This window comes from Cnephaeus nilssonii (assembly GCF_951640355.1).
Source record: "Cnephaeus nilssonii genome assembly, chromosome: 3".
NCBI classification, from domain to species: Eukaryota; Metazoa; Chordata; class Mammalia; order Chiroptera; family Vespertilionidae; genus Cnephaeus; species Cnephaeus nilssonii.
The window spans coordinates 95,351,860-95,375,789 of NC_137074.1; the positions used below are offsets into that span (position 1 = coordinate 95,351,860).

Consider the following 23,930-nt stretch of genomic DNA (forward strand, 5'->3'; position numbering starts at 1 on the left):
GGCAAGAAATATTCACAGTGATGAATAGCAAGAAACTACAACCAAGATTACTCTACCCAGCAAAGCTATCATTCAGAGTTGAAGGTCATATAAAGAGCTTAACAGATAAGAAAAAGCTAAAGGAGTTCATCACCTCCAAACCAGTATTATATGAAATGCTGAAAGGTATTCTTTAAGAAGAGGAAGAAGAAGAAAAAGATAAAGATAAAAATTATGAACAACAAATACGTATCTATCAAAAAGTGATTCTAAAAACCAAGTGAATCTGATGAACAGTATTAACTGGTGAATATAATAGAATTGTGGGCATAGAAAGGGAGTGGACTGACAATTCTTGGGGGAAAAGGGGAGTGTGGGGTGCGGGAAGAGACTGGACAAAAGGCATACACCTATGGGATGAGGACAGTGGGGGGGAGGTAAGGGCAGAGGGTGGGGTAGGAACCTGGTGGAGGGGAGCTATGGGGGGAAAAAAGAGGAACTATTGTAATAATCTGAACAATAAAGATTTATTAAATTTAAAAAAAAAATGAGAAAACATATATAACTTGCTGAAATGAAGTGATCTTTAACTGTTCAATGGTGAATCTCTTTACTGAATATTCTTTTGTAATAAAATGAATTGATTTTGTGTGCTAATATGTTCCTTTTTTACTTTATTCTCTACCATTTTATACCAGTTACCTTGAGGGCAGTGATTTTCAACTGTTATGTCACAAGAATTTTTCAAACATTCAATACTTACTATTCAGACAGGGGAACTGACCTACCTCTTTTCCCTTAGATTATTAACAACAGCCAACAACAGTAGCTGTCTGGTGTGAAGCACTGTCTTGAACCATAAAATATCCTATCTAATAATAGAGTAATATGCAAATAACCATCATTCCGCTACGCCCACGATTGGGCGGCAGGAGGCTGGGGGGGCGGGACTCGGGGTGGCCTATCCGGTCGTTGACTCCCGCCCCCCACGCCTCTCAACGGCCAGATCCGCGACCGATGAGGGGGGCTGCTGCGGATACCTGGCTCCCCTGACATCGGAAGCTCCACGATCACAGGGCAAACAGACCAAGCCGAGCTGCCCCGCGGGCGAACAGGCCAAGCTGAGCCGCCCCGTGATCAGGGGATGAACAGGCCAAGCCGAGCCGCCCCATGATCAGGGGGCGAACAGGCCAAGCCGAGCCGCCCTGCGATCACAAGGCGAATAGGCCAAGCCAAGCCGCCCCGCGATCAGGGGGCAAACAGGCCAAGCCGAGCCGCCCCGTGATCAGGGGGCGAACAGGTCAAGCTGAGCTGACCTGTGATCATGGGGTGAACAGGCCAGGCAGAGCCTGTAATCCCAGGTGAAGAACCCCCCTATAATCCCAGGTGAAGAAGCCGCTTGGCTGACCATCCTGCACTATGGACCTGTTCCAGAGTCCAGGGCCTCTAGCCTGCAGCCATGGAAAGGCTCCCTCTCCCCAGAGTTAGGAGCACCAGCCCAGGTCTACCCAGTGACCTGGTCCTGACTGTGGGGGTGAGTTCCTGCAGGCTGGAGTTTGATCCCCACGCATTGGCAGTAGGAGACCAGTGCCTTTGTTATTGCTGTGTGTCCGGGTTTTAATTGGACAAATGCCCGGTGGTCCGGTGGCCAGCTTAGCAAAATCTTTTAGGAGAATTCTGTCTGGGTTTCCTCAAATTCCCTCAGCCCCTACTCACCCCTCTGTAAAGGTGCAGAACAAGTGAGGCCCCTTAAATAAAAATCAGAGGTCTCCAGCAACAGTGGGCCTCTCTCATCACAGTCATTTGGACTGGATAGCATTTGAGTATTTATCTAGACACCATGACAGAGAAACACAAGCTCAAGTCATGATCTCTGCCCTTAAAATATTCACAATCTTATTAGAGCGAGTGGATGATAAAAGCGCAGTAATAACATCAGAATGTAAGGCAACAATACAGAGAGAAACAGAGGCAATTGCTGGGATGATTTTCAAATAATTAGTACAAAGAGTATGTGCTATGAATTAAATTTAAAAAATGTGTGGAAGTAGCTGTTTCATGAGTATGGCATCCCTTCCTATTTTAAAGGAAGCTGAGTTCCATGTGAACTGTGAACTATGCTATGATATCTGAGGCACAGGACAAGGGAGACCCTAAGTGTACAATGCTTTGATATTTGAGTCATTCTTTATTGTTCAATGTAATTTATTTCTATACGACTCAGTTTTGTAATAGTTAAATTACTAGAATAATACATCTTGCTATAAAATATAACTAGAAGATCAAATGATCAGGTGACATTTATTGTTATTTTCTATAAATGAACACAATCTCTGGTATGCTAAAGTGATAGTTATTACAGAAATATTCAGATAGAGAGACCTACAGACTTGATTACAAGTGAGGCTTACTATCACATCCCAAATTTATTGCTTAAAAAAAAGCAGGGAGCCAACTAGAAACTGAACCAAATATAAGCCCTTGAAGGGCAAATGTAAATTGGATATGCTTTGCTATTACAAGAGCAAGAAGAAAAAATTCAGATGCAAGAATGAAAACCACATTGCATCCACTCCAAGTAGCTGTTGAAGAAAAAGAATGGTATACTATGAAAATACTTAATACAGATTGTAAAGACATTTGTTCAAAGAGGATTTCCTAGAGTAAGTGATATTTCAGTTAATTTTTTTAAATGTGAAGAGGTTAGCTAGATAAGAAAAAGGTGTAGGGGTCCTGAATTGCAGAGGGTGCAGGCAGAGCTGGGGGAATCCCCCCTCCGTGCACAAATTTCATGCACTGGGCCTCTAGTAGATTATATAATAGAGTTGCATCTTATTGGTCACATCCAAAATAAGTTTGCATCTGAATGGTTAATTCTTGGTACCAGAAATCCTTATATACAAGTATAGGCACTTGATTTTTTTAAAAATCACTGGCTGGCATGGCTCAGTTGGTTGAGCATTGTCCCATGCAACAAAAGGTCTCTGGTTTCATTCCTGGCCAAGGAACGTGCCAGGATTTCGGGCTGGATCCCCAGTTGGAAGCATGCAGGAGGCAGCTGATTGATGTTTCTCTCTCTAAAATCAATACAAACACATCTTTAAAAAAGTCACCTTGAAGCAAAAAGAGTAGGTAATTACTATTATTTTTATTTTTTTATTTTAAATCAATCAAAATTATATTTATTTTCTGGTGTGCTGCGGAATTTTAGTAATTAGTTTATGTGTGCCATGAAATGAAAAAGGTTGAAAATCACTGCGCTGGGCCAATAGGAATTATCTGAGGGTATTGAAGAAAGTGTTCAATGCATGTCAGTATATTCGTTGACTTATGAAAGCATTTTACTGAGAGCCTCTGATCATTTTATCTGCTTCTTTAGATGGCCACAATGTGGCAGTCACCCTGGATCTATACCATTCAAATGGCATATTTATTTAGAGAAAGGGAAGGTCTGTGCTTTAGATGAATTTGAGTGGCCCTATCATGTTTAGTCACCTCATATTCACCTTGTTGGTGAGGGCGGGATTCTTACCATAGTGTCATGGTGATGGTTGAACAGAGGATATCCAACACTGGGCAGACAAGATCATTAGCATTCATTACTCACATCTATTCACAGCCTCAGGGAAGAGGACACCACAGGCAATGCAGGGTCACCTGGAGGTTGCACTCTGAAACAGGGTGAAGGACCAGAGCAAGTGGGAGGTGGTCTTTGTGGTATCAAGAGGGTGAGGTGTCCTGGTTCCCTGGGAGTGTGTGATTCCCTGGTTTGAATAATTCCATGGGCAGGCTAGGAAATGAAACCTGATACTCAGAGCTAAGCAAGAACTGTACCTGGTCCCCTTGATAAGGAAGGTTATTTGGATAGAGGACCTTATCCACAGGAGAGGAGTGGCAAGGGAAACTTGGTGCCACTTACGGCTATCCCAATTTCACCTGATGTCAAGATAGCACATAATATTGGGCCTTTATTTTAGGTCATACAGTACACACGTGACAACATGAAATAGGAAATAAAGGCCAGTATCTCAGGGAATTCTATTCAGAATTAGTTGAGAGTCCAGCAGTGTGTACATACATACATTTAAAAATGAATAGTCTTGCATTTATGGCTAATATCTTTATTAAAGGAGTTGAACCAAATTCTAACATCCAAATGATTAAGATTTTCCTTTTCCCATCATAATAGACAGCATCAGTATAGCTGCTTAAAGCTTGCCTAAAGAAAACAAATTTCCTGAAATTCCAACTGAAACTATTTTTATTTTCAGTAGGTTGTTTTAGATGGGTTGTGGTGAAAAGTCATTTTTGTAGCTATAATTGGTTATATGTTTAAATTTCTGCTCTTTTTAACATGATAAATTGTTTCTCTAGGACAGTTGGTAAGATTTTATTAGCCAGATAAATGAATTAATTTATAATCCAACTGTATTTCCCTCCTGCTGTGTTAAATGGTGAGGTCTTTCTAGGTAGGCTTCGTTTCACATCAGCCCAGTGATGTAGCTCTGAAATCATTTGGTTAGTAATTAGGTGTTTATCAGATTCTTCCTGAAAAGGCATGGGACAGTTATCTGAAACAATTATCTTTGAAAATGGAATCCTCCATTTCTGATCCTGCTGAGGACATTCAAAAGAACACTGAGTGGTTTAAAGCTAAATCCTTTCAAAACCCTTACCTTCTAGAATACACACAACACAATTCCCAGTCAGAGAATCTACCTCCCATCTTTCACGCATAGCCTTTTGTGTGTGAATCTTTTTTTATTATAAGTCTTTGTGTATTTGACATATTAAAAGGGCTTTAGACATGCTTTTCTGTTACTTCATTAATGTCTAACTTACCATAGCATTACTAATAGTATGAAATGTAATGCTTCCTCCTTCTGCCCCCTCTCTGTTGCTGAATCTTCATAAACAACTCAACACACTTGAAGGCAATTGCTGGGATTGACTAGGCTCTATGTGCATTTTAGATAATCATATTTCTAGAGCTATTTGCTCTTAAGTAATATAAAATTTGCAGCTCATTTATTAATTGCAATCTACTTACAGCTTAGAAATTAATATAGAGATTTAATATGACTAACTATAAAAAGAATATTTATTTAGGTACTAAGGGAAACCAAACCTGAAGTAATAGATTTTAATTTATATGTCGCATTCATTTAAAAATGATGCTGTGACTGACTCGTGACTCATCTCCCAAAAGAATTGAACAAATTTAGGTTTCTGTACCCATTCAAAGCAGTGTGTTTGAAATTAATTTGTATAGAAAATAAAAGCAAATAACAATGAGAACTAAGTACATTTTGCTCTGTTTAATATTGGTAAATATAATGTTTCTATAGGTGTTCTCTGTCTTTAACCACCATGATTTTTTATCTAATGTAATGCAAATCTTCATAGACATATGGACTTCATGAATATCATATCTCTTTTGCTTATACTTCTGTTTCCTCTGCAAGTACATTAGTTCAAATGCATATCACTATATCCATATTTCTGTGTTTATTCATCCATTCACTAATTCAACAAATATCCAGTATTTACTCCAAGGCAGACAAGGCACTAGAATTATAGAATAGTACAATAGTGACCTGTGCTGCTTCATGGCATACAGACTGTTCCACAATATGTCTGTGATTCACAGAGTTTTTATCCTAGAAACCACATTTGCTCAGTTCATTATTCTGCTTAAGCATCTTTTCTGTACACAAAGCCCTTTACATTCTGGCCTGTCAATTTGGCAGCTTCCTCTCTGGTCACATATATGCCACCTGAAATCTCATCCAAACAAAACCATTTCTTGTTCTTCAAACAGACACTCTTTCCTCCATGCTTTGCTCAGTTGGTACTTTCATTTAGAATGCCATTCCTCTCCAGTCCTAAACTCTTGGCTTGATCAACAACTGCTCTCCCTTTAAGATCCACCTGAAGCGTTTGCTTCTGTAGTGAATGTTTTCCAATCTGCCAAAAGTATGGTTGCTTTTTCCTGTCTGTGGTCTCATAGAACATCGTTTTGTTTAACTGTTATGGAAATTACCACATGTATTTAATTTATCTAGATCTGCTTCCCTCTGCCAAACTGTGAGCTCTTCTAGGCAGAGGATGTATCCTTTTAATTTTTGAATCATAGGATGGTACATGATAGGTTCTCAAATAAATATTATTAAATGAATGAGTTATAGACACATGGGCATGGGCATTTTAACGTATTTTTGCATATTCCTGCTTTACTTTTTGAGAAAATAATCTAATGGTGACACCATATTTCATAAAATATATATGTATTAATGTTTGTTTGTTTGTTTTTGTTATTTATTTTACCTCATCAGATATCTGTATGCATTGAAGCTTAAAAGTAGCACAGCTTGGATTTTCACTTTTAACTTGCAGTGTGGCTGGCTTTAATGGAAGTCTTGTTTTCTAAAGTGAAAAGTCACCAGACATTGCTTTTCAATTAGATTAAACAGAGGAGGGCATGATTACAGCAGCAGTCTCTGCAAGCTGAGGGTGTTGCGCAGATAACTAACTTCACTTGCTGTGCAATTGGTCTGTGGTTAATTCTGGGAATTGCCAGCAGAACATGTTTGCTAAATTCTCTGTTCATTTTCTCCTGTTTTCGCTAATTCTTGTGCTAGCTCCCTCTCTCCTCTGTCTACCACTCTACATTTCTCCCTCTGACCATGTGTCAAGCCAGACCAGCTTCTTAGGTAACTTTTCTTTGACCAAACCAATGCCCAGACGGTTTCTGCTAATTGTGTTTCAGTGCTAAGATAAATGTAACTTATCGAGGCAATACTTATTTTTAGAAGAGTGAGGCTATTGATGTTTACTTCCATGTTACCTACTCAAAGATGGCATTTTCCAGAAAAGCATGCCTGCAACTGGATTCACTTTTGGCCAGGATGACCAAACAACATGTGTCCCACTAATTTTCATCAGAAAGATAAGATGAAAAATAAAATTGAAGGTCAAGTGGGCATAGAATTCATCTGGCTGTGCTAGTGTGAGCACTGCATTTGAAAAATTGCTTTTGTTTGAAAATTGCTTTCTTTTTGTCTTTGTGTACATGAGTATACTTTTAAGAAACCATCTTTGTGAATTTGAACATTCATTTTGAAAAGGGCACCTGAGGTAAACAGTTTTTATTTTAGCTAAAATATAAGAAAAAGGAAAAAAAATCTGGTGGATTTTTCTTTATATTAAACCTTTACATTCTATATATTTACCTGTAGAACTTTTATACACTAAATCATCTTTTTATGAATTTCTTTACTTTCAATACAGTTCCACTAATATATGAATATAATCTTTCATTTTTAACAAGTCTGAAAACTAGGTTTCCTGAGGCAATCCTATAATTAAAGTGAAAGGAAGATAAAATCTCCATTTTGCTGACTTTTACCTTTGCCTTTATATTAGCAATACTAATGAACTTCACTGTGCTTAGGGTGAAAAATCAATTTGAAACTCTGCATTTACGGTTGTGCCTTCCCCCTCTCCCCCCAAGGATTTGTGCAGTTTAATCTGCCGTTGATTCCTAATGATTATGTGAGCTGCCGTAAAGAAACTGGTGCTCATCTTCATAAGTATAATAATGTGGATAGAACAGTGTGTTTATTTTTATACATAACTGCATGCCCTTCACTTTAATAACATGATCTAGTCAGTGGTTGACAGCCATCTTACTGCCTTTATTGATTTTAAGGTTTAATCTTGAAATGCATATATAGATTCTTGGAGGCACTATATTAAAATATCTAATCCAAACTCATGGCAACATAGCTTTAAACCACTGATGAAGTGCTGATTTCAGCATGCTGAAAGGAGACAAAACATTAAGTAGGACCTTTAGTGATCACTAATTCCACTCTCCTCAGGGTGCTCATAGTACCTTATTTGAAGATGACAACCAGTATTTTGAATACCCCATGTGTACTGTTTTAAGAACCATCTAATGCTTCTGATTCTCATTTTATAGCAATAAAATAGTTTGTTGTTTCTTTGTGATGATTTTCTTAAATTTGTAATATAGTCTAATCTTTAGTACAAATAATGGGGTTAGTGAGGCTCATTTTTACTACTAGTTGATGTTATTTCTTTTAATTTTTTAAAAATAGTAATAATCACTATATCTTTAAGTGCTCTAAATCAGTGAAATGTACAAAGCAATCAGAAGTTCAAAATTTTGCAAGCCTTGTGTGTATAGCAGATTCATAACATTAACATTGGCTCTATTTGACTAATGCTTGCTGTCTTCGTCTGTTGGGGCTTCTATAACAGAATTCCATAGACTAGGTGACTTGTAAAAAAACAGACATGTATTTCCCATAGCTCTGGAGGCTGAGAATTTCTAGATCAATAAGCTGGCGGACTTGGTGTTGGTGAGAGCTCACTTCCTGGTTTATAAACAGCTATTTCCTCTTCTTGCCCTGATTCCCTGGAGTCTCTTTCATAAGAGCACTGTTCACACTCATGGCCTAATCAACGCTCCAAAGCCCCATGTTCTAATACCATAACCATGAGTATTTGATTTCAACAAGTGAATTTTGAGTTAACACAAATATTCAGTCTGTGGCAAGAGTAAGAATTCTAAAAGGATGTATGTCGCACATTACTTTACCTTCACTCTGATTATTTATTTATTTTTAAATGTTTTTATTGATTTTCAGAGAAAGGAAGGGAGAGGGAGAGAGAGATAGAAACATCAATGCTGAGAGAGAATCATTGATTGGCTGCTTCCCGCACGCCCCATACCGGGGATAGAGCTTGTGAGAAATGGCTCACCTGTCCAAATTTCAAATGATGGACTAGGGAACAGAAACATGGTGAAATGAGACTTCTAATAACACTATCGAGAACAGGTGCCCATTGTACAGGATCACACGTGGGGCAAGGGACATAGCCTATTTATTTAGACCCTCCTCCAGTTCCTCATTGGCTGAGTGCTATTTGATCACCTATTTTCTAATAGGTTGCCTAGGTCTTGCTGTCTACCATTACGTTATTAAAAAAAAAAAATAGTCTGGGGACTTCTCTAGCTTCCTCCACCCCGCTTTGTCTAGGGCAGTGTTCGGCAAACTCATTAGTCAACAGAGCCAAATATCAACAGTACAATTGAAATTTCTTTTGAGAGCCAAATTTTTTAACCTTAAACTTCTTCTAACGCCACTTCTTCAAAATAGACGAGCCCAGGCCATGGTATTTTGTGGAAGAGCCACACTCAAGGAGCCAAAGAGCCGCTTGTGGCTCACGAGATGCAGTTTACCGACCACGGGTCTAGGGGAATCTTCCTAGGACATGTGCTGTCAGCCACGTGTACAGCTCTCATCCTTTCTTCCCACCCCCACATCCTGTTTGCTTTGGGAAAATTTAGTAGCTTGACCATATGCTGTTTTCTTTTCTATGAAGATAAATCAGAGGCATGTTTCTTATAAACTGACAACCCAGGCATGGAACCAGGACCTCCTGGTTCATGGGTTGATGCTCAACCACTGCACTACACCAGCCAGGCTTCTTTCTGATTCTTAATTGATGGTAATGTTATCAGAAAATTGTATGGATGAAATCCCTCCATTGCTGGTGGGAGTAGGGTACTTAAGATATCTTGAGAAAAATAATTTTCTAAGAAAATGAGTGATTTTTATTTGCATGCAATTATATCCCTCTGTTTCCAAAGTCCCATTTCCCTAAAACCAATCCTGGAAAATGTGCAGCTGGGGCTACAGCAGAGATAAAAGCAAAACCAATGTCCAGAGTTTCTGATTGATGGTGGAGCTGGGTCCAATGTAGCATTGGGCTAGTCATAGTCCATTGATCCATTATGTATGGGTTCCACATGGCTGTGCGCCATATGGGAAAATGTAGGGGAGTGCTCCCCCTGAGACAAGATAGCTCAGGAGTTTATGTATCTCATATTCTGCGCCATTGCAGTGGCCACGCTTCTTCTGGCCAATGCCTTGTTCCCAGGTATGACTGACAGACAAGCACCTTCTCTTGTCATCCAGACCTTACTGGGCATGCATCCATTGTCCATTTCCTCCCCCCATCAATCTTTGGGGAACAGGCCTGGAGAATGTTAAACTGCAGCTTCATGAAGCAAATGGCCTGCCGATATTATCAGGTCTCCCCTTTACTCCCTTCCTGTTAAATATTAACCAGGTTACTACAACAATGGTATCAGTAACATATCTGTCTATATGGGACTAATAAATGGGATTACGTTAAGTGAACTAAATAAATAAGAATACAGTTTCTGGGTCTTTAACCTGACTTAATAAGCTATTTCAGTACATTTTGAGTAATAATAAGAGTCTCAAACATCTAATTCCTTAAAGTATGAGGTTTATCACCTTGCCCTGAGTGTCCACAGTATTTTTTCAAATGTTGCGTTTCCCAAAAATTTGATGAAAATTAGTATCTTGTGAAATTAATGAAGGCTTAATGTGTCCATGATTCATTCAAATAAAACTGATGTGTCAATAGTAATGTGGCTGTGCCTACATACTCAGGATCGTCAAGGAATTGGTTGACAAACTACTGAGAATCTTGCTAAAGTGTTCTAATCTATTCAGCCCTAAATCTGTGATCTTGGTCCTCTGCTTTTATATGTAGTATGCAGTTTTCAAATAATATATTCTATACAGGAGATGTGACAGTGTTCAAACTTCACAACAATTCAGTAATAATTTGTCTATATGAAAATGTTTATATGAAAACATTAAACCTAAAATGTTTATATGAAAACATTAAACCTAAAATTTTAAAAGGTGTTATGCACTTCTAACTTCTTAATATTTGAAAGTAAATACATCCCCCACTACACAGAAGCGATGATAAATCCTTAGTGGAGATAACTATAGAGATATGCATATTTTTATTCTAGAGAACTTTAGAGTAAGAGTAGATTAGCCAGTCATTTATAAAAATTATACATAAACTACTTAAAAAAACAAAACAAAAAACCCTGGCTGGTATGGCTCGATGGGTTGGGTATTGTCCTGTGCACCAAAAGATTACAGTTTGATTCCTGGCCAGGGCATATGCCCAGTAGGGGGTGTGTAGGAGGCAGCTGATCTGTGTTTTACACACATCTATGCATCTCTCTCTCTCTTTCTCCCTATCCCTTCCTCTCTCTCTAAAAATCAATAAGCTATTTTTTAAAATTGCGCACGCGTGCGCACACACACACACATTTCTTATTAAGCCTTCTGTTACCTAGGTTGAAATTTTGGGAAAACACCCTTCCTTCCTTCTTTTCTTTTTTCTTTCTTTCCTTCCTTCCTCCCATACACCACCAAATTGTGTTGCCTTTTTTTTGAAGTATCATAATATTTATTTCCTCTTTTTATTCCACTTAATAGACTTTTATATAAGATCCTATTCACCATACATACTAGAATACACTAAATAATCCTCTACATGGTTTCTCTTATCTTGATTTACTCTTTTTCCAAGTTTATGATTGTTACCAAGCTTTATATTTCCATATGCTATGTCATTGTTGATAAGAAAAAGCCTTGAGTTAGTCTTAATTCAAGAATTTCCAATTGTTTGACATTTTGTGGTAAGAAACATAATAAAATTAATGCCAGTATACTTATTGCTAATGACACACATTTACACAGACAAAATGTATCTCATGTGGAAGGTAATAATTTATGAATTATTTTTTCTAATGTAATTAAATCAGATGCTCTAACAAGTAAGTAAACTATTATATATATACTAGAGGCCCAGTGCACAAATTCGTACACAGGTGGGGTCCCTCAGCCTGGCCGGGGATCAGGGCTGATTGGGGCCATCTTGCCCAGTTTGGGGGGAGGAACCATGGGAGGTTGGCCGGCTACGGGAGGTTGGCTGTGGGAGCGCACTGACCACCAGGGGGCAGCTCCTGCATTGAGCGTCTGTCCCCTGATGGTTAGTGCATGTCATTGCGACCAGTCGACCAATCGTTTGGTCAATTGGTCATAACCATCGCTGAGGCTTTTATATATATAGATTACTATTTATTTGTACACAAACTGTCCATTATAGCCACACTCTAGCTGCACCTCACATGCATCCTCTCCCTGAATGTCTTTTCCCAGTTTATCCAGATGTGTAATTCCAAGACACCTTTCAAAGCCTAGATCAGCTCCTTTCTTTTCCCACCTTCAGACTACTTCCTCCATGGCCAACTCAATCCTTTTTATTTTTGCCCCTCATCTATAATAAACTATCTACTGCTCTAACATGAAGAAAGTGATTGCTATCATATCAATTTGACTCTCCATTGCCTGGTGCAGAGTTCTCCATATGTTTACTATTCAAAATATTTATTGATTATATATTTTATTTTAGCTTTTTTATAAAAGCTAATTTTGGATTCTTAATTTAAAAAAAAAAAGTCCAGAATGGACAAAGACTGGTTTGAATAGAGAAGTTTAACTGTGATGATTGTTTTTTCTTTGTGAGCTCTAGGAGGGTAGTTCTATTTGTGTAGATCAAACTTTAAGTTATCTCATTTGTAAAGAGGGAAAATATCTCCTTATTCATATGTGGGTGGCTGACTGATTTTTCTGTTATATGCAAACTCCAAGGTGAGGCTGGCCTTTTCTGGTCATTGATCTCCAAAAGACAGCTTTTAGGCACAGCTATTATTCCACCAGCCACTGTTTCTTTTTTCTAAGACTAGGACAAAAATAATTAACAGTTGTTGTTTTTGTTGTCCTGTTGAACATTTTCAACTCTCCTAACTTTTGACTCACTTAAAAATTAAGCTAAATAAGATGAAAAGACTGAGAAGACAAGACTTAAAAAAATATGTTGGTTCTCTTGAGCATATTTTATTTTCAATTAAAAAAAAAGCTGTTTTGGAACTTAAAGGAGAATAAATTTTGGCTAATAACAAGGAAAGCTTTGGTAAGTGCAGTTTCTATTTTTTCAAATATGGAGAGAGAGAGAGAGAGAGAGAGAGAGAGAGAGAGAGAAAGAGAGAGAGAGAGTTAACTATGCTGAAGCGTTTCAGAGGAATCTGAAAAATAGTCATCATAATCCAATAAAAAGCTTAGGACATGTTTATGTTCTTTTAAGTAAACCAAAATGTTTGCCTATAGAAATATTTATGTAAATTCTGAATTCAACAAAGTCAAAAATTCATTTATTAAGGAACTCTCTTGCTTTCCAAGAAATTTTATTAGTAATCATAGAACAAGATTTTCCCGCAGTGCACGTTATCGAGACTGGTCATTCCAGTTGTTCCATCATTCCGATTGCTTGCCTTTTATATATGTAGATTTGAAGGAGAAAGGAGAAAGAGAGAGGGTGAGAGAGAGAGATTTATTTGCTGTTTTGTTGTTATATTTATTTATGCATTTACTGGTTGATTCCTGTATGTGCTGGGGATCAAACCTAAACCTTGGCCTATGAGGACAATGATCTAACTAACCCGTCTAGAGCCTGGATACACAGTCTTAATACTTTGATAATAGCACTGTATAGATGTGTGTATGAGGAAAAGTGTCTTTATATTCATTGGGGTTATGTTTGTGGATGCTGAATTCACTATATTGTAATACTCAGATAATATCTAAACTAGTTCTATCTCATTCTTCATTAAAATCAATTGTCCTACTGCTAATATGTCAAATACTAGTACTGTAATTTTAAATGGAAGATTAGTGTATTTGCTATTAGGTTTATATCCTACTTTGGGGAGATTTCCTTTTCAGAAAGGGCTCAGAGGATAAAAACTTCAAGGTATTATGATAAATGTGCATAGCAAATAAGGCAGCTGCCACTTCTGATCTATGGGATGTATCTTAAAATTGTTATATTACTAGCTACTTATGTAAATTCATAGACTTTTCCTTAGATAATAAAAATTTGTGTGATGGACATTCATACTAAAACATTATAGAAGTTTGAAATGAAATCTCTTCCTTTTGAATAACTTGCATGAGTTCAACCAACTGTAATAAGTGTTTATCCTTTCAGGTTTATTTTCTAATTATTATATCAACATTTTTTTTACAATTTTAAAAAGAGAATGTACATGATTAATAAGGACCTTTATAATCTCAACAGCTACGTATTACTAATTAGCTACATGTAATTGTTAATGAAATGGTTAAAATATAATTAACCATAGGTATAAAAAACTCAGGTTCAATAAGTAAACTTTAAAGTATTACTTAACAAATATAATTATTCTAAATTTTCAAATAATGAGAAAATCATAAAGTCTCTAAATTCATATGTGTTTTTATTTACATCAAAAGCTGAGACAAAACTACTTATGCACATTTAAGGAATTAGAGGTCTAAGGTTATTCCAAAACAAGCTCGCTGATGTCTAGTGCCCACAGTAACCCAATATTAAAGTGAGGAGAAATATGGGAAAATTCCTAGGCAAGCAGAATCCAAGAAGAGAGGCGACTATTATATCTAAACCCGGTCGAGCAGAAATCACTAGGATGCAGTACATTTATATATTTTCTCTGCAAGAACTAATAATCTGTACATCACTGAGAAATGTGACGATGAGCCAAAACAGTCAGTGGAGAGTCCTGAGAGGGAGCCTCTGGACAAGCTAGCAACTGCACAGCATGGAGAGTGGGACTCTTCATCTAGGTTTGCATTTATCTGAAATCTAATCTGCTTTCTACTCTCACTTGACACTTAAAACAGATAACGCATGAAAGAAAAAGTAATTTATGACATATATTAGATAAGGAAAGTTATAAAGACATGAGCCCCTGGACAAGGAAGATAAACACCAGATAGGAACTTGCAGTAACCAAGAATATTTTTGGAGGCAATATTATTCTTAAGAAAAAAGAAATAGTCCTCAAATGTCTTAAATGAGGTCAGATGACTGTAGCTGTTTGGCAGGAGGATTAGGCAGCTCTGCTAAGGGAAAACTTGGCAATTAACTCTTCAGTGATAAGAAAGTAAGAGCAGCTCTGCTCAAAAAGACAAATTGACACTAGATTTGTGCAGATCAACCTACAGAATGGAGTTGGTCATCCTTTTTCAAGATTATACTCCGAGTATCACAGAAATATGTGGTAGAACTGTTTTATGGGGGGACAGATTACATTTTATACCATGCTAGCTTTATTTATGTATTTTAGACTAACTGAATCAATGTCTTTCCACTTCCAGTCTCCCAAATCCAGTCATTTGCCACGTCCTACACAGTACTGACTTGTATAGTGCCACCTGTCTGCCTCCCTCCCCAGCACCATCATTTCTTCCCTCTCCTTTGCCAATGTCCTGGGTGTGTGTTCATTATACCTTTCTGCCCTATTATTGTGACCCAGTGCTGAGTGTCCTCATGATTACTTTATACTTCACATTCCCACCAGAGTTATTGTCTAAGTAACCTGGACAATATTATCATGTATCATTAAACTCCACAGTGACTCCTAAGCACCTGTTTTTACCTTTTTGACTTTTGATCATATTATATCCTGGAAAACTCTATCAACTAATCAAAAAGCTCCCTATATACAGGGTGTCCCAAAAATGTATATGCTATATGCACTTTGAATAATTACTAATTGAAATGGGTTAAATCTGGAAAAATAGAAACATCAATTGAACTATCAAAAACGTACGTGTATACATTTTGGAGGCTCTGTGTGTGTGTGTGTGTGTGTGTGTGTGTGTGTGTGTGTGTGTGTGTGTAGGGAGAGAGAAAGAGAGAGAGAGAGAGAGAGAGAGAGAGAGAGAGAGAGAGAGAGAGAGAGAGAGAGAATTTTCTCCTCTTATAAAATATTATCTTGTATCTCCAATGCCATTTCTTCACAAGGTCTGGTCAGTTCTCCAGGCAACACTGATTGGCCTCCCACCTGCATACCTGCTGTTTGTCATCATCTTGTCCGAGGCCCCCGGACTGAAAGAGCTGCTGCCTATAAGACACTGTCATGTGTTTCTTGGGCCCATAATGACTGATACAGAGTGCCTTTTCAGAATAGAAAATCTACAACTTTTTAAATTTGTTTATAAATTGATATAAAGTGGCCTCAAATCATGTATGTGCCTGAATGAAGAGAGAATATGTATTTTTGTCTTTTGCTGTATCCCCGAAGTTACATACTGACTGGCTCATGAAAAGCCATCTGTAAATATTTGTTTAGTGAATGACTAACCATAGTTTTCTAGACCTCACAAGAGTGTTCCAACGAAATTGATGAGAAATCAAAATACTTATCTGGTATCCCTAAAGGGCAGATAAAATAAAGAAATCATTTGTTATATCTGAGTGTAAATGCATTTTCAAAATTAATAAATGCTGCATTTACTGAAAATATATATCCTAGAGTATATTCTGTGCAAGTTGTATTCAAGTTTAACCATTTATCTTTTTTATCATTTAAAAAATGACATTCAAATACATTTCAACTGTAATTTTTCACCAAAATATAATATTTTCTTTATCTCAACATGGCTAACCATTAAGAAAATAATTTTCTGTTTTGTTTACCCTACAGATAAAACCTATCTGTGCCACTGGCTGGGTGTAATGCAAGGAAGGGACAAAGATGAAATGGAAACATGTTCCTTTTTTGGTCATAACATTACTCCTCAGCTTGTCAAAAGATCAGCTGCTCCTGTCACAGCTCATTCCAGGTAAGTGCCGGGCATTCGCTTCATCAGACTTTGACCAGTATTTCATCTTTGCTTTAAATTCATTTTTATCATGTGTATTGTAAATCAAATTTGTTCTTTTCCGTTGGAAGTTTAAGTCTGTGCGAATGGCTTCTTAAGTATGTGTGCTGATAACTTCAGGCATCAAATATTATCCTTGAATACAAAGCACTTTATTCATTCCCTAGAGAAACTGAGAAAATTTAGAAAATCTCACTGTCACTGAAACATGTAGGAAGTGATTGTATTAACTAAGTGAATGGAAGAACAATTAGGGTAGGGAAGAAATGTGTAACATAAAAGGAACAGCAATGTCACAATGCATATTTGTACTTTAGAAAAGGAATATCAAAAAGTGAAATTTTTAAAACTGAAATTTCTACAGAGTGGTGACATGTTAATTAACAGGCTGAACACTGTCAGAATAAAAATGTAACAGCTGCTCTGTTGCTGCCATAGTTACTATTGTTTTCAGTGAAGTTAAAGGTCTGGTTCCTTGAAGTTATTATTTTGTTAAAGGTGCTGGAATAACATTGCTATAAAAAGCTTCACATCAACTTTTTAAATAAGAAATAGTCTAAACCCAATGTTATAATAGTGGAAAATAGAAAAACATTGATATACAATCAAAATATTATTTCATCTTTCCTCAGATAACACTAGGGAACAAAATGTAGGTATTTGGATATATTTAATGAAATTATAATTTAGCCAAGTTATTGATAAAAGAATAGCATACAATGTTTTGTTTAACCAAACTGCAAGCTTAATTTTTATTTGTCTGTTTTATTGTTTCATTTATTTTAATATTCAGCAACTAAGTGTAACTTATCACATGTATCCACACACAAATCAGGATTCTCAAATAATCCAGAGGCTTGGTTTATTTTTTCCCATGTTGGGTTAGGATTGACAGTTGGAACTCAAAGATAAGGGAGGTGTGAACAAACAAATGGATTTATTAAAACATTTTATAGGGTGGACATATACAGAAAATTTAGTCTGTTATAGTTAAGTTCATTTGGTTACTTTATGCTGAGTTAGATTAACACAATAAAAATAGCACAAGTTTGTAACCTGCTCCTACATGCCTTTCTCTTGCCACAACTCTGTTGAATATTGATTAAAATTAGTGAATGAACCAAATATAAAAAAATGTCAGTATGAAAAAATGTCATGCTCCACATAAGAATTATGAAAAATGCAAATTTAAATACAAAGTAATCCACCGTCTTTCAAATTGTCAGGATAAAGAGGTCATTTATATGAAAGTGCTTTGAAAGCTATGACTATAGAAATAGATACAGATAGTTATGTAGATATATAGATATATTTATGTATATGTAGGTGTAATTGTTAGCAGTTAGGTGTAAACTGTAGCGTTTTAAGGTAATAACTGTTACAAGTCAACAAATTAAGTTCATGATCTAGTTATTGATCAGGTAATCATATAAAAATGACCAAGTGTGGTTTGATCATGTTAATCTATAAGAAGGAATGCATGCATGAATGTATGTGGGGTGTGAGTAAGGTTTATCTGCAGAACATATATATACTATTTCATCCATAGAAAATTTATCTATGGAATATAAAGTTGCCTTTTTAATTGAAGATATTGTATAATTTCAGAAAAGATAAATCAACTTGAACAATTAGGTCCAAAATTTGACAAAACTCCGCAATATCTTACGTGCAAGTATTTCAAAACTAAAAAACAAACACCCACCTTAATATATATATGAATATATTGATCAATGCAATATATAGATTAGTTACAAAGGCAATCAACTGGTTACACCTTAAAAAGAACTAAGAGTATCAAAAATGAGATGTATAAAGTTAAATGTCTTTCTTGATCAGGACCACAAGAGTTCAAGAATTATTTAATGTAATTTGCCTGTCAAAAGAAATATGCTGTTAGCTTTCAGAATGCACACCTGCCGAGTTGGAGTCATTTTCATAACTGCCTCCATCTGGGAGCACTGGTTCCCGGCAAGGGAAATTAGAAAACTTGCTGAAAGGAGTCATCAGCCTCAGCATCTCTTCTCCTTCACATTCATCTCAGAATGCAGTGCAGTCTATACTTCTGTTGTTTTAGCTTTGTTATTTTCAGAATAACAAAGGATGAGTTTAGTTCAGAGCTCAGAGGGAGCAAAGATGGGAAGACCCAAATATCAGTGACTTAAAAAGAAACAATTTCTCATTCAACTTATTTACTTCCACTTTTTCCCTTAAGAAAATATTGTTCTTCATCAGAAATTTATTTCAAAAGTCAGAAAGTGAAAATAAAAAAGTGCCTCAGGGGATAAAATAAAGATCAATAAAAATAGCCATCATAATGTGGATTATTTTATTACCACAATAATCAAGAGGTTTTCAGTCAAGCTATGAATTGGGTACTTGGTGTAATTCAATATTATGATATCATTTGTATATAATGCTGGAATGGATGGGTTATTCGGCTCATGTTTACTATATTCTAGTTTGTGTCCTTACACAATAAATTTTTAAAACTGCTTAAGTTCTACTTTATCGTATGTGAAGTGGTTGGTGTGTCAGAGTGGTGACTTGAAATTATTTGTACATTTTAAATCAAGAAAAACTATTTTTGGTAAACTGTAAATCAGTTTTAGGAGAAAAGGAATGCATAAGAAGTAGATTCTAGGAATGATTGGGTCTCTCCAACCATTTGAGTTTTGCCTTCATTGCCTATAGAGACAACTCAAACCTGCCTGATTATTAAAACCGCTGCCAGACATTCCTCTTGTCAATTTGCCTCATCCCTTATTCACATATAAAATTCTCTTAAAACGTGACTGTGATTATCTCCTGAGGCCTTGAGGCATGCTGTATCGGGGCTGTGCCACATCTTTATTCAGTCTGTGCTACAAAGGAATCTTACATTTTAAACATCCACCTCTCCTTATATTTCAAACATCCACCTCTGATTGCAACAGATGTCAGGAAGAATAGGGGAGACAAATGGTAAATAATAGGTTTTAAAAATATGCGTTTGCCAGATAGTGGATTGAATTGAAAATTTAAAGAACATACATAATTAAAAATGTTGATTTTGAGGTATATATTGTAAGATTTTAAATGGAAATGTCTGGGGCAGGAGAAGCATAGAAGGTTGTATTTCTATTTGAATAAATATGACAACCCACTTTCAAGTTAAACATGATTTATTTTTTCCTCTCTATTCTCTAAATGTGTAGCAGAATTGTCCTTCATTAAAGATGCAGGTGCTGACAGGGTTATTTCCCTTGCCCTGCCTCACGTCAACAAGCCCTGAGTGTGAAATTGTCTGAAATGATTTGCTGCTCACCCTCCCCACCTAGCCATTCACCACCACTCAGTACCATTCTGTTATTTCGAAAGGAAAGAAATTGCAAGGAGCTAAGTGCTATCTGTGTTTGAATCAATTAATCATAAATTTAAAATCTTAAAGAAATGATTCTGTATGTAAAATTCTAGAAATAATAGTAAGTATATACTTATGATCGACATATATTCCTATTTTTGTGATTTTATTTAGTTTCCACATGTCCAGCAGATTTTGAATATATTTAAGAAATTATTTCAGATTAAAAAATATTTCTTATAATATTTTTATAATATTTCTTATAATATTCTTATTTATAATACTTATAAAAAATAAGTAAAAGTAAATTTCTGAAATTGAAATGTGATAGAATCTTTAAGTGTTTCTTTTGGAATATATTATTTAACTAATAATGTTGCATATTGTGCATCCCACAAAGGTTTTTATCCACAGGAATGTTGTTCCTGTGACTATTTGTGATTAGTTTCTTTAGTACTGTAGCCATGGGCAATGATAAGGAAAATGCATATTATTTAGAATCTATAGAGATTGCTTGTTCTTAAACAGTTTGATTTTTTATCTGTTCTCACTATTCAGAAATTAATCAGTTAATTAAGGAAACTTAACGTTATGTCTCCTACATTAGAATAGAATACTTAGGTTTAATAGTACAATAACATTTCTTAACTCTTCCACGTATGCACTGGTAGAGGTGTTACTATAAACAAAGTGACTTGATTTTACATGCCATTTGACAATTCCATATGATGACAGAATTCTCAGCATGTTTTGCAGAAATTGTTTTTTTCAGAAACACTTTATTATTATTATTATTATTATTATTATTATTACATATGTGTCCTTATCCCCACATTACCCCCCACCCCCACAGATGCTTATTGAAAGTAAAGTTTCCCAGAGCTGCTGGCAGTGACCCCGAGACAGGGAGCCTGGGTTCAAAACCCAGAAACCCGCACTTCGACAGGTACCCAAGTCACCCTCACAGAGGAAATCTGAGAACCACTGCTCGCAACAAGTATAAGTTGATGAAACAAATAGTTCATACATTCACAAGATGTTTATTCTCTGAGGAAAGATTTTCATGAGAAAGGGATTAAAGTATTTGGAGATATCTGTTTTATGTATTGCAAGGATATGGGGGAGGAGACTTGAGGCAACCACTGGTATATTTTGCTTGTTTTTTGCTTATATTTCTTATTGTTTTTACCTCATAGTAATCTTTATAGATTTAAAAACACAATTGTTCACAAATGATGAAAGCTATTAGCTTAAGACAAAAAGCCACTGAACTAATAAATAGATTAGTGAAAACATATATAAATAAAAATGACTTGAAATCATTCATAATTTGGCCTAATGAGTACAATTAACCCTACGTTTTGTCCAAGTCCTAATAAAGTATTGACTCAAACATTAAGCACCTGTGAATCTATATCCAAATTAGAATAATATGTCAATTATATAAATTTTCTGAAAAAAGAGACCAAGAACCAGGGTTGCATTATGACTTACAGGAACCCTAGGTAGTACGGCCTTCATCTGCTGCTTTCCTCCATGAAAGAATAGTAAACATTTCATTTTAAAACTCAGTTGTCATCAACATGAATATAATCTTTGCTTGTAAATGTTTTTCTTTTTATTTTAAGGCAAATTAAAATATTTTCATGGTCCCCAAACTATATTGATGGTCCAGGCTGTGCCCCTGTGTGTAGTAAGTCAGCTCTGTTAGAACCATGAAAAGACCAACTATACATGTATGAGTTATACCCAAATGTGATACCTAAAAACAATATTTACTACAAATAAAGTATAATAAAAACTCAAGTCTTATACATTTTAAAATATATTTTTATTGATTCAGAGAGGAAGGGGAGAGAGAGAGAGAGAGAGAGAGAGAACATCAATGATAAGAATCATTGATTGGCTGCCTCCTGCACACCCCCCACAACCCCCACTGGGGACCGAGCCTGCAACCAGGGCTTATGCCCTCACCAGAAATCCAACAGTGACCTCCTGGTTCAAAGGTCAATGCTCAACCACTGAGCCACACCAGCTGGGCAAATCTTACAAATTTTTTAAGCCTTATGAAAGCTAGAAGAACACCATAAAGTAAGAGAAACCAATATTATCTGAATATTACTTCTCACAATTTAATTTGAACTAAAGTGATAAAGGACCTACAGACACTAAGGAAGGAAAGAAGAAACTAAGGGAAAAGGAGAGGGAGGGAGGGAAAGAGTGAGGGAGGTAAAAAGGAAAGAAAGACAATTCCGTAAACATCAAGAATATCAAAATGCTAGAGTGGAGAAAAGATGGCTTTTGGTTCAAAAATGGTGTTTGAACAGTATTTCGGCTTGTATTATTTATGTTTCCTTGGCTCAAACTTCTTTTCTCCCTATGCCAGACATTCTTTTCCTCAGAGACAATGTCAGAATTAGCTTGTGTCATTTAATAATAAACAAAGGACTTGGGACAGTGAGAAGACTCTCTACATGAGAGTTGTTCTTATTAACATTGATAATATTATTATCTGTAAATGGTTGTTACTGGCTTAGTCTGCAGTGGGGCAGCAACTAACTACAGTACTATTGAGAGAAAATGCACATAAAAGTAAGAATGAGGTTCTGTGGTCCATGCTGGCAGGTCTCATTGCCAAATGTGTATTAGAGCAGCAACTTGAGGAGATCAAGGAAAACTTCACAGAACAGGTAAACAGGAAGATAAGAGTGTGTTAGAAAGTTAACGTATATTAAGCACCTACTCAGAGCACTTTAGTTTTAGGAGTTCTGTCTGGATAAAAAGGAGTGAGTGGGGAGACAATATCAGGCCTACACTAAGAGACAGAGCTTGATGACTGTAATAATGACTACTACAACTTGTTTAGTGTGGTAGAAAAGAAAAGTGCATAAGGGATGTTTTGATATGAGTCCAAAGACAGATTTGAAGTACAAATCTTGAGGAGCTCTTTATACCATTCTAAGAGACTTTAAATGTAAACTGTGGCAGTAAGGGGCCATTGGGAGGGTTTAAACAGGGGAGTAATCAAATAAAATTACTTTTAGAACTATAATTCAGTGGAAATGTGGTACATTGCTTTTATTTTTAATTACTAATTCAACAAATATTTATTTAACACATACTATTACATGATAGTGTTGTAAATTTGGAGGAGATAATATGAATGAAGATAGTATTGTGCTCTTATTTTTTTCTCTCCCTGGAGGAAAAATAATAAAATACAATTACACATCTAATATTCTAATTGCATTAAGTTATCATTATGGTAGAAGAGAGAAAAATGGAGGTGTGCAAAAGTATTATCCATATTTAAAAGATTAAGTGGTACACAGAAATCATTCCCTGAATGTTTACTGATAAATGAGTAAATTATTGAGAGGAACAGAAAAATATAGCAGAGGCCTCATCATAGAAGGGCCTATATAAAATCAGTAATACTAGGTAATGGTGGGAATGAGAGAAAAATGAAAGAGAAGACTTCAAGAATGAGCCTAAGATTCATTGCTGAAGGATGGACCAATGGTGGCATCGTTAATGAAAGCTAGCAGACATAGCTTGCCACATTATGATTTGATTTAATGTGTATTTATTGATAGATTTACAATATGTAATTATTTTAAAAGATCAAGTAGAAAATATATAAGTATAATAGTATACTTCTGTTTGGTTTTAGAACTAGTATTTGTTTTATGGTGTTTGCTGGAAAAAAAGTTCAAAAATGAAACATAATGTTATTTAAATACACTATTCCTATGTATACATTATGCACATATATGTATATATGTGTGTATATGCATGTATGAGTTATTTTTATATGTATGCTTATATACAGACATTACTTGCTATTGTCTCTTGTATAGATATTAACACCCATCAAATTTTTCTGGACAATTAACCAAGTTAAAATTAGTACTCATGAGATTAATAATAAAACCAATTTCTGAAGTAAA

At 35.9% G+C, this 23,930-nt stretch overlaps 1 protein-coding gene across 1 annotated transcript in view; it reads left to right on the forward strand.

Moving 5' to 3' along the window:
* Positions 1–23,930, forward strand: part of ROBO1 (roundabout guidance receptor 1) — a 1,264,035-nt gene that overhangs the window by 174,571 nt on the left and 1,065,534 nt on the right. The window contains exon 2 of the mRNA XM_079766678.1: positions 16,460–16,598. Coding sequence (XP_079622804.1) covers positions 16,511–16,598 — 88 coding nt within the window. The 5' untranslated portion in view covers positions 16,460–16,510. The remainder of the gene's footprint in view (positions 1–16,459; positions 16,599–23,930) is intronic.